The sequence below is a fragment of the Eleutherodactylus coqui genome, chromosome 3, assembly GCF_035609145.1.
Source record: "Eleutherodactylus coqui strain aEleCoq1 chromosome 3, aEleCoq1.hap1, whole genome shotgun sequence".
Taxonomy (NCBI): domain Eukaryota; kingdom Metazoa; phylum Chordata; class Amphibia; order Anura; family Eleutherodactylidae; genus Eleutherodactylus; species Eleutherodactylus coqui.
Window position 1 is genome coordinate 274,015,716 of NC_089839.1, and position 12,081 is coordinate 274,027,796.

The window sequence follows — 12,081 nt, forward strand, 5'->3', positions numbered from 1 at the left end:
CTTCATACCAATTCACACTGATACTGATTTCATACCTATAATTAACTTCTTTAACTGATATGTTAATGGTAGGAGTGCCACAGGTGAAGCCTGGCAGGAGATCATGTTATCATGTCTCGGTGACAAGGGCTGTGAGCCAGACACTACGGCACCCTCTGGGCACAATGAGAATGAACGTTGTGGGACGGACTTGGCTTATGTCTATTTTGTTTCCTTTATCTTCTTTTGCTCATTTCTGGTAAGTTTCTTCTTATATTGCTTTCATTGTTCTTTTTTCCTTTCTTGCATTTTGTTCTTTTCGTATTATTCAGTCTAGATGGATCTGCATAATATTTGGTGGAGGCCTCTACCCTACTTCTGTGTCCAGCACCCATCTAACGCTCTATCAGAACCAAATAAATGAGTGATGACCACTATGTATGTTGCACTCTCCACTGCATATAGAAATAGGATCCAGCAGCACTTCACTCATACATTTAAGTCCAATCAGGATGGGGAGGAAAAAAACGCACAGCCATAGTGGGGACAATAAACCAAAAATGCCCATGGGTAAATGCAGCAATCAAAAAAGTACAGCAGCTTGAGAAAGACCTTTATGGTCAAAACGTTGCCGGTTCACCTTTTTAATATGGAACAATAAAAGGTTTGGATAAAGTTCTTATATCATTCATCCTGCCATACTTGTTTGATTGCTGCACTCTCCACTGAAGTCTTTAGGCATTATGGAGACAAGGTAAAGGGGATGTACCAGAATTAGTGCTCTATTCATTTGCGGAGGACGGGGAGAGATGAGGTGAAATGCCCACTGATCAGCAAGTTATCTCCTATCCTTTGAAAAGGGAATGATTTTAAGCCAGTGACACTATAGACTGCAGCAGAGACAGCCACAAGCATAAATGGCCAGCTCTCTATCATTGATATAAGCAGTGTGTGCACTACCTATATACGAGGCTCATACTGAAAGTAATGCTAAAGGGGTCATGCCGTCTTTATTAACTGATGTAGATCATTCAAATAAATATCTGAAGGGCTATCACAGTGCAGAGGGATCAACCCTATTCTCATCTGCACAAGGAAAGACTAGAAGCAATGGGATGAAACTGAAAGAGAGGAAACAGATTAGATATTAGACAGTAAGGGTGATCAATGAGGGGAACAGGTTACCACAGGAGGGGGTGAGTTCTCCTTCAATGGAAGTGTTCAAACAAAGGCCGGACAAATATCTGTCTGAGATGACTTAGTGAATCCTGAGCAGGGGGTTGGACCCGATGACCCTGGAGGTCCCTTCCAACTCTACCATTCTATGATTCTATGATTCTAATTGACACATGTCGCTGGAGTAAATTTTCCTGTCTACAAATTTGCTACTCAATATAGTCTCTATTAAACGCAATGTATTTGCACTATCGTTCAACCCAACTCTCGAATTCTCTTTGAAAAAAGTCAGGTCTGCACTGTTGTATCCACTTCTTCACAGCCACTTTCAACTCATCTGTGTCATTAAATCATTGTCCTTGACAATTGTCCATCATTGGACCGAACAGGTAGAATTCAGAGGGCACCAGATCCGGGCTGTATGGTGGATGGGGGACCACGGACCAGCCCAATTTGCAGATTACCTGACTTGTTGCTAAAGAGGTGTGCTTTCACACATTGTCATCATGAATGTGGATTACTTTCAAATTCTTGTGTGGTCTCTTCCTCCTAATGGCTTCTCTAAGCTTCTGGAGTGTCTCAGTGTACCGCTTGCTGTTGATGGTACAACCTCGTTCCAGAAAATGAAAGAGAATAATTCCCTTGTCAAAAGTCACCAAGACTTTCTGTGGTGATCGCTGGCTCTTGAACTTCTTAGTACTTGGAGAAGAGGTGCGCTGCCATTGCATGAACTGATTCTTGCTTTCTGGATCATAAAGATATGCCCATGTTTCATTCCTCGTCACCAGATCAGAAAAAAACATCTCTTCATTGGCTTTGAACGCTTCAAGCAGATTAGAGCAGAGTTCCACCCTTCTCTCCTTCAAATCAGGTGCCCACTTTGCACACACTTTCCGCTACTCCAAGCTTTCCACCACCTTTTGTATAGCATTGTAACCACAGCTAATTGTTTAACAAGCCCATGGATTGTGACACGTCTCTCCACGAATCAACTCGTCTACTCGCTGACAATTCATGTCAGTAGTCGCAGGTGATGGTCTCCCACTGTGTGGTTTGTCTTCAATGCTGGTTTACCCTTCTGTAAACTTTTTCATCCACCTGTGAATATTGCTCTTGTCAATGGTGTCATCTTCCTACACATTCCGTAGCTTTCTGTGGATGTCGGACAGCCTGCACCCCTCCTTCGTCAAAAACTCAACTTCAGCACGTTGCTTCTGCTTGGAATCCATTATTCAACTACAAGGAAGAAAAAAAGATTCTGAAACCCCGGTATAGAGGAAGAGTCACTCCAACTACATGTGCAATTTCAACAATCTACACCAGTTAATAAAAAAATTCTGACCACTTTTACATTACTTTCGGTACAGCCCTCGTATGTAGGTAGCTCCCTTTTCCCCTCTAGATAACCTGTTCTCCCAAACTGGTTATATTTCAACATTTGAATCAGAATCAGTCCGGGCAGTGGGGTTAGGTGCCTTCTAGATTCCCAAGGTGGTGGAGGTCCATGATATTATGACTAGAATCTGGCCCGGAATGCATGTGTTCTTCCATTGTGTGCGCAGAACTGCAAGAAATAATAGTGTTTACCTGTGTTTTCTGACGGGTATCCTATAGTCATCCAAGTAACGCCACTGACCGAACAGTGAATACTGAAGTGGAAAACAAACTCTTCTTGACATAAACTCCATATAATTACTTAAACTCTACATTATTCATGCTTTGGTAGGAAAAGTGTCACCTTCAGATAAGGAAGCATCTGCAAGGGTTTTCTAGTGACAGTTACAATTTCCTAAATACTTTACCCTCAGTTGTATGTTTATCTGAAATTATATTCAGCGTTAGGCTTGTAGTTCACAACTGATGACATTTGAAGGAGTCTGATAATGGTAATTCGCTTATTGTATCAGTTCTGTTTTACGACTATCTTTACAAGTGTTTGACAGCCAAATGCAAATTGCGGTCTTGTTATGTTCAGCAGTGGCTCTTAATGAGGTTATTTACCCCTGTATTGCTTCTTTCACCTAATATGTACTTACATTTTGCCAGGCGTAAACACTTACTGTACATCAACCAAGAACTCCTGTCTTTTAAGGGGGAATTCTGGGACCACACCATCAAAGCAGCAATACATCTATATTCAATAAAGCTATGACTACTGTGCATTGTTTACCCATTTTGCCTCAGTTTGCTGTTTCTTGTGTACCCATCACATGACTTGAGCCCCAAGCTGTATTCCATTGTTGTCTATGGTCTTTATCTGGTATTTTTATCTCAGTCCTATAAAGGGAAACTCTCATCAGGTTCACGCTGCTCTAGCCAAAAAGTTATAAGAGAAAATATAGTTTTACAAAGAGCCGGGCACAGGGAGGAAGCATCCTCTGAACAGCTCCTCTTAATTGCCTCGTGTTGATTGACAGGTCTCCATATTTGTATATAGGGAAAGACCTGTCAATCAGCCGAGCTGGGCGGAGAGAAGCCTGAGAGATGCTGCCCAGCAGATTCTTCCTCATGCGACCAGCTCTAAGTAAAGTTCCTTGTAATGAGGGAGCCTATAGCTATTTCACACTGCCTGTGGTTAGGGGAGCAAAAAATTGTTGATAGGTTGCCTATAAATGGTTTTTCAAGAGTAAACTATATAAGACCTATCCTTAGAATAGGTCATCAATACTTGATTAGTGGGGTCCGTGGCTTGGTATCCCCACCAATCAGCTGATTAAGGAGAGCGCTGAGACATATTCTAAAGCCTGTGATGTCAGGTTCATTGGTCCCACAGCCTGAAAGCAGCTCTTTTCTATTCATGTTAATAGGACTAAGCTGCAATACTAGGTGCACCCACTATACAATGTACAGCACTGTGTCTGGTATAGACTAAAGTAAGTGACTCATCCCAAAACCACTGTCACTTCAATCAGCTGATTGGTGGGGATGCTGAGTGGTGGACCCCCACCGATCAACTATTGATCTAAGGATAGATCATTAGTAGTATACTCCTGGAAAACCCTTTTAAATTGGACTAAGCTGCAATACCACACTCAATCCATAGACAAAAATGGCGCTATTTCTGGGAAAAAAAACAGTCATGTTTTTCTTATCTCATAGAATCCCTCTTAACTACATTTGCAACCAGACAAAAGTCCTTTTAAAAATGAACATCTAAGGGTGGTGTCACACCTGTGCATTGGGGGGTCTGCTTTCCTGCTCTGTGCAGGGAGTAGGAAAAGGCATTCCCCTGGCCGAATTACTCTTTCTTAGGATGGAACTGAACAGCGCAAATGGACCCCATTGACTATAATGGGCTCTGGTTACTTTCCACTCAGCTTCCCGGCTTTTAGCTGGAAGAAGAAGCTCTCCATGCACCACTTTTTCTTCTTGCATTTTGTGCCAGATCTGTGATAGAACCTCCAACCACAGGTCCCAGCGCAAGTGTGAAGCCGGCCTAATAGATATCTATAAAGACATGTTAAAGAGGTTGTGCATATTTAATAATATTAGTACATATAGTTCTCAGACTATCTCTATGCCTCGTGCAGGGCCGGAGGGTGGGAGGGGGACTGGTAATGACAGTGATTCTCTCTTTCGTGGTCTTTGATTCTGCGTGTCATATAAATACAATTAGAGAAAATGGTAAGAATTACATAAATTAAAACTAGTATGTGTGAAATCTTTTCATGTTTCATACTAATTAGGCCTCTAAGGTCTGTGGCAGCGGTTTTTGTTAAGTGAACAGTCGTTACCTGACGTATTACATTGGGGGATGATGGGCAGCTGTCTGGAAACATTTGTCCTAGTTATATAATATCTGCAATAAAACTGAACAGATTTAAATGTTCAATTATTTAATAGGGGATCAAGGAAGCTCACATCTGTGAAATAATTAAAGCCAGTGCTTCATTAAATATGGATTTCAGTAGGCAATAAATATTACATATTGTCTATTGTCGAAAGGAAGAAATATGGTTGCACATATTCCAATTATTTCTAGGTTATCCTGCACAAACAGAATGTCATCAATGAACACTAAGGCATCATAGGCAGCTATATATTTACGCAGATAGATATGCTGGGAGATAGATAGATAGATAGATAGATAGATAGATAGATAGATAGATAGATAGATAGATAGATAGATAGATAGATAGATAGATAGATAGAAAGAATGAATCATAGAATGGTAGAGTTGGAAAGAACCTCTAGGGCCATCACGTCCAACCACCTGCTCAATGCAGGATTTACTTAATCATCCCAGACAGATGTCTGTCCAGCCCGTTTGAACACTTCAATAAAAGGAGAAATCACCACCTCCCGTGGTAACCTGCTCCACTCAATGATCACCCTCAATGTCAACCAGTTTTTTCTAATATCTAATCTGTGTCTCCTCCCTTTCAGTTTCATCCCATTGCTTCTAGTCTTTCCTTGTACAAATGAGAATAGGGCTGATCCCTCTGCACTGTGACAGCCCTTCAGATATTTGTAGACAGCTATTTAGTCTCCTCTCAGCCTTCTTTTTTGCAAGCTAAACATTCCCAGATCCTTTAACCGTTCCTCATAGAACATGATTTGCAGACCGCTCACCATCTTTGTAACTCTTCTCTGGGGTGCCCAGAACTGGACACAGTATTCCAGATGAGGTCTGACTAAGGAAGAGTAGAGGGGGATAATTACCTCGTGTGATCTAGACTCTATGCTTCTCTTAATACATTCCAGTATTGTGTTTGCCTTTTTGGCTGCTGCATCACATTGTTGACTCATGTTCAGTCTATGATCTATTAGTATACCCGTCTTTTTCACATGTGCTGCTGCTTAGCTCAATTGCTCCCATTCTGTTTGTGATTTTTTTCTTGCTCAGATGTAGGACCTTGCATTTCTCCTTATATAATTATGTTAGTCGCTGCCCACTGTTCAAGCTTTTCTAGATCTTTTTGAATACTCTCTCTCACTCCTCTCTAGTATTAGCTATCTCTCCTAGCTTTGTGTCGTCGGCAAATTTGATCAGTTTCCTCTCAAGTTCCTCCTCCTGATCATTTATAAAAATGTTGAACAACACTGGGCCCAGAACAGGGCCTTGTGGTAGCCCACTTGATACATTCTTCCACTTGGATGTGCAGCCACTGTTTGAGTATGATCGCTCATCCAGTTGTGAATTCACTTAACAGTTGCCTTGTCATATTTGGTCATTTCTTTAATAAGGAAGGTTTAAGATATTTTGTCAAATTCTTTACTAAAGTCAAGATATACTATATCCACCACCTTTCCTGGTCAATCCAGTTGGGGATTCTGTCATAAAAAGAAATTAGATTTGTCTGGCGTGACTTGTTTGTTACAAACCCATGCTGGCTCTGGTTAATTACTCCATTTCCATCCAAGTACTTGCATACATGCTGTTTAATTTGTTCAAAGATCTTTCCTGGTATAGAATTTAGGCTCACAGGCCTGCAGTTTCTGGGTCCACCTGCTTCCCTTTGTTAATCTTCTGGGACTTCTCTTACCTCCGCTCCTTCCTTTAGTATCCTAGTATGTAATTCATCTGGACCTTGAGACTTGAATTAATTTAAGTTAGCTAAGTGTTCCCCCACCATATCTTTGCTTATAGATAGCCTGCATTCTTTTATTTCCCCAATATCACAGGGAAGATCAGTTGATGTTCCATCTACTTTAGAAGAGAAAACAGATACAAAATAGGAATTTAAAAGTTTGGCCTTCTCAACATAATTTTTAAGCAAATCACCATTTTCATCCTGGAAACATCCTATAGCATCTTTTACTTTTCTCTTGCTTTTGACATACCCCCAAAACTTTTTTTGTTGCTTTTGGCCTCTGTTGCAAGCCTCAATTCATTATTAGTTTTAGCTTTTCTGACACTTGCCCTACAGTTTCTGCAGACCGCATTATATTCTTCTTTAGATATTCCTTCCTCTTTCCATTTGAGAAACATATTTTTCTTTGTTTTTAACATGTGTGCAAGTTCTGTGTTCATCCATCCTGGTCTCTTTAAATGCTTCCCATTCTTGCTTCTTTTAGGGATTGGTAACGATTGTGCTTTGAGAATCTTATTTTACAATATTTCTCAACCTTCCAGGACATTTCCGTCCTTAAGAGCATCCAGCCATTGGATTCTTCCTAGCCTCTTTCTGAATCCATTAAAATACCTCAACCATTCCCTCCCAGTTGGTAAGAATTAGGTCCAAGATAGCAGATCCTTGTTTTCTCTTCTACCTTTTGGAAGATAAAGTTGTCAGCAAGAGCCGATAAGAATTTGTTGGATCCATTACTTTTACCTGAGAGAGATTCCCAACAAATGTCTGGATAGGTAAAATCTCCCATGATCACTATGTCATACTTTTTTGAAAGCTTGGCCGTCTAATGTAGAAAGAGTTCATCCATATCTTCTGCTTGTCCAGGCGGCCTATAGTAAATGCTTACAATGGTGTCCTTTCTGTTGTTCTCTCCTTGTATTCTTAGCCAAACAGTTTCTACAGAACTACCATGCTCTGAAGCTTGAATCTCTGGGGAGATGTAGGCTTTCCTAAAATTCAATGCAACACCTTAGATAGATAGATAGATAGATAGATAGATAGATAGATAGATAGATAGATAGATAGATAGATAGATAGATAGATAGATAGAAAAAACATGACAAGGGACAGCAGTCCGATTCCTGATCAGAGTACTATAGTAACTAGTCCCAAAAATGAGCAATACTCTCAAATGCAATCCAAGACTGCATTTGGGAGTGCTGCAATTTTTTTTAAAACTAGTTACTACAGTTCCATGATCAGGACCCTGATGGACAGTATGGTCCCTCAAGTTAGTTTATTTATTTGTCCCGGAATACTATGGTTAGTTGAAAATATTGCAATTTTAAACCTTGGCTTTCTGGAAAACTAGTAATTATTATTAAGCTACTAAAATGTTATCTCAAAATAAGATAGAAAATTAAGACTTAAGACTAACTTTTTTTATTAGTCTTAGAACTTACATATGGCTTGTAGTCTATTGTAATATTAACAGCATATATTTTTTTCTTCTGTATAATCCTTAGATGCTCAATCTATTTGTCGCCGTCATTATGGATAACTTTGAATACTTGACAAGAGACTCTTCCATTTTGGGTCCACATCATCTGGATGAGTTTGTTCGGATCTGGGCTGAATATGATAGAGCAGCATGGTAAATTATCTTCCTAAAAATACTATAGTATTAGCCTTCCAGAAATTGACATGTGTGGTACAGATTCTATAAACCGTCACAGTAATGTCCAATATACAGCTCTTTAACTTACTTGTCTTTATTTTACAAACTGTATTATGTCAGAATATCGATTACTTTTATTTGTTTCCATGCCTTGCCCTTGTCCTTTCCCATGTCCCAGTATAACCTGCAGCCTTGTTTGCAGTATCTGGGTTTGACATGTTGCTGCCCCAGGAGCTCTCATGGTGCAGTGATTGAAGTTGTGGGGGGGTTTGCCTCTGGCCATGGAGGTAACTCCAGCTTCATGATTTTGAGCTGTGCTCTGATTAACATGCCTGTGCTTCTCTTCCAGTGGCAGGATACCCTATAAGGATATGTACAAATTAGTCCGAGTCATCTCGCCTCCGCTCGGCCTAGGAGAGAACTGCCCCTACAGGGTGGCATGCAAGGTTTGGTGCCCAGTCTCTCAGCCCTTTCCACTCAGCAAGGGCATAGCTTACCTCTACCTTCCCACCTTTTCCCTTCACCTAACTGTCCCTTCCCCTCCACCGCTCCACTACTGCACCATGCAAGGGACCTTGGGCTGCTGCCTCCGGGTTTAAATAGTGATAATCACTCCCTAACAGTCCCACAAAATCAGCAGCTGCACCCAAGCTAGTCCCTGGGACTCAAGAACATCTTCATAAAGATGGTTTTAAGATCATAAAGTTTAATGAGATAGGAAAAGTGGTGTTGACAGAAGAGTCAATTCTAGGTACAGTAATATGCAACAGTCTAAAGTAGCTTGGATGTCAATGAATAGAAATGGCAATAGCTAGTTAAAACTATACTATAAAACTATATACATACAAAGTAAATTGGGGATTCTTAAGGTTTGTAAATCTAAGCTGCATATTAATAATCTCATATACTCATTACCCAGAAGTCCAGGGTTGCTGGTGTTGGGGGGCAGCTGGTTGACTCTAAAATCTGCAACTTAGCATGAGCAGAAGGAACTTTTAGGAAGAATGCATGAAAACTTTCCTTATATGCATTCCAGAGCATGCTTTTCACTGGTGCATGCCAGGAGCCACATCACACAGCCAGGAGGAAGCAACTGCAGGTTCCCTGCTTTCCGATCTTTATCACAGCTGCACCCTCTGGTCAGGTTAAATGATATCCAGAAGGGATACACGGCTTCCCCAATATTCTCAGCTTAGTAGTACCGAGTGGCTGTAAATATTGTGGAGACAGCTGGTACGTGAGAAGTTGTTTTCTGAGGCTGAGCCTGGAGACGAGTATCTGATATGCTTGCAACATCATTGCAATAGAGAAATAGTAACATCATTGCAATAGAGAAGTAGTAATCCTCAGAAAAAAAAACAGAAGAGACGATTTGGGCGTGGGTGGAAAAGTTCTAATAAAGGGCATGAGTGCGGTATAAACCCGCCTAAATCTGCTCCTGGGGTGAAGGCATTTAATAATCCCTCCGTCTTCTCTTCTGTTTCCCTCTTTCTTTTCTATTTTCTGTGTGTTTTTTATGTTTGTTTGTTTGCTTTTATTTCCTTGCTGGTTTGGGTTTTTTGCTTCTCTGGATATGCCGCGCTTTTCTTTGTCCCTTCATTGCTTGCTCCATTGTTCTCACTTCACTCCCTTCCTCCTTCTCTGGCTCCTCCTGTCCATAACCAGTGGCCGTATCCATTATACAGAGATGTACGACATGTTGACTCTCATGTCACCACCATTAGGCCTTGGGAAGAGATGTCCCAATAAAGTGGCTTATAAGGTACAGGTCACCCTTATTACAATCTAAGGTTGTGAAGTAAGAAAAAAAACTGGATGATATTCCTTGTTGGATCTGCTTCATTTTTTTCATGCATTCCTTGTTTTTCACTCAAATTCGCAGTCCTGGTTTTGCCATTTTTTTTTAATAAATACCCTATGATTACAAGCTACTACAACCATATATACGTGAGCTCGCTGTAACTTATTCAAGTGCCACAGTAATACTTGTGCTTAGTTCTTTTTAACAAACATGATAATACATAGTTGCCACTTGCAGGACTCAAACAGACATGCAATTTTGGTCTATAAAAAATATAGCATTTTCACTGCTTGTGTGTGGTTTTTTTTGCACATTTTGTGCATTTTTGGTGCATATGCATGTTTTTTTTACATTTGTATTGCATCCATATTTACTGTGTTTTTCACACACAAAAAAACACAAGAAGGTCCAATTGATGTCACTTTTTCTTCCCACTGTCTTCTGGCAACATGTGTAAAAAACACATTGAATACGGATATAACTGCTAATTTGCTGCATTTTTACACAATCTCACAGACTTTAATGAGTGATTTTGGTTTGTGATAAGGACCAAAATAGGACAGGCTGTGATTTATTTCTTGAGAGAGCAAAAAACGTGAGGACAAAAAAAGCATACATATGAATACACCAATACAAACGAATGGTGCTGTATGCTGTCAGTATTACATCCATTAAAAATACGACCGTATGACTGTATGACCATGTGAATGGGCCCTTAAAGGGCATTTACACCATTTTCTTTTTAGGAACATGGACATTTTTGGGGCTATTTTTTACTTACAGTAAACCCATCCTCACGTTTCAACCCTATGAACTAGGTTAAGGGGCTCAAACATGATGAATGGGGAGCAGCTTTTCATACTCATTGGGCATTCCATTCCCACATTATGTCCTTGCAAATTTAGAGCATGCACACAGCATGACTCTTGTTTTCTGTGCACACTCTCCCATAGAGATGAGTGTGAGAATGGACGTACAGCCCACTGAAGAGTCATGCTGGGACACAGTGCTGGAACGGTGCACCCACCCAGTGAGTATCAAATTAATCTCCCTGACTCCCCCTTCCATCACCTATGAACCCCATTATGTAGTTTATGGGGCTCAAACATAATGACAGGTTCCCTTTAAATGCATGAAGCTTGGGGTGAAAATAATTTTTGCAATTGAGATTTTTTAAAATTACTTGGCTTCTGTATCCCACGATATACATCAAGCTGCAGACTGCCTTTCACTGGCAGATTCATCAGTGAGCTCATCAGACGGCTCAGTTTCCAGCCTCCCTCTCTCCCCTCGTGAACCAGCTTTTCAGATGATTTATGACCAAAACAAAGATAACTTGGAAGGGCTAGAGATTGAGCTGTCAAATTCACTCACTCAGTCCTTACAATAATGCTAGTGAAAGACATTCTGCATCTTGCTATATACTGCACTGTACTATACAGAAGCAGCAGAAGCCAAACGGTGCAACATTTTTAATGAAACCCTATTGCAAAAATGATCTTCAGCCCAAATACATGCATTTTAATATGAATTTGGCCCTGAAGTTGTCCATAGCCTTAAAAAAAAACACGGAGGAAATGCATTTTAAATTTTGCAATCCTCAATTAATTATTTTTTCATGTTTGATTAAAGAAGTAAACAGATATGCCCATAGCCTTGAAGTTTAAAATTCTGTGCCAAATAGTTTCTATATATTTTGAGAGCGGTTGGAGGTCAGTTTTTTGATACAGCTCTCCAAATCCCCTGCACAGATGCAGATGAAAGACAAAGTATTCTGTCCGTCTGCTCTAAACCAACGATCTCTAACTTCTGCCTCTCTACATTTTTCAAAACCACATCCCCTAAGAAGTTTTGCAACAGTTGGTGCACCACAAGTTGGAGACCACTGCTCTAAATCACGCCATCAAGTATCATAATAGTAAATGATAGACAAC

At 40.4% G+C, this 12,081-nt stretch overlaps 1 protein-coding gene across 1 annotated transcript in view; it reads left to right on the forward strand.

Moving 5' to 3' along the window:
- The window catches only part of CACNA1E (calcium voltage-gated channel subunit alpha1 E), a 427,487-nt gene that overhangs the window by 383,252 nt on the left and 32,154 nt on the right, over nucleotides 1-12,081 (forward strand). Inside the window, exons 36-38 of the mRNA XM_066597440.1 lie at nucleotides 73-238; nucleotides 8,195-8,322; nucleotides 8,696-8,792. Coding sequence (XP_066453537.1) covers nucleotides 73-238; nucleotides 8,195-8,322; nucleotides 8,696-8,792 — 391 coding nt within the window. The remainder of the gene's footprint in view (nucleotides 1-72; nucleotides 239-8,194; nucleotides 8,323-8,695; nucleotides 8,793-12,081) is intronic.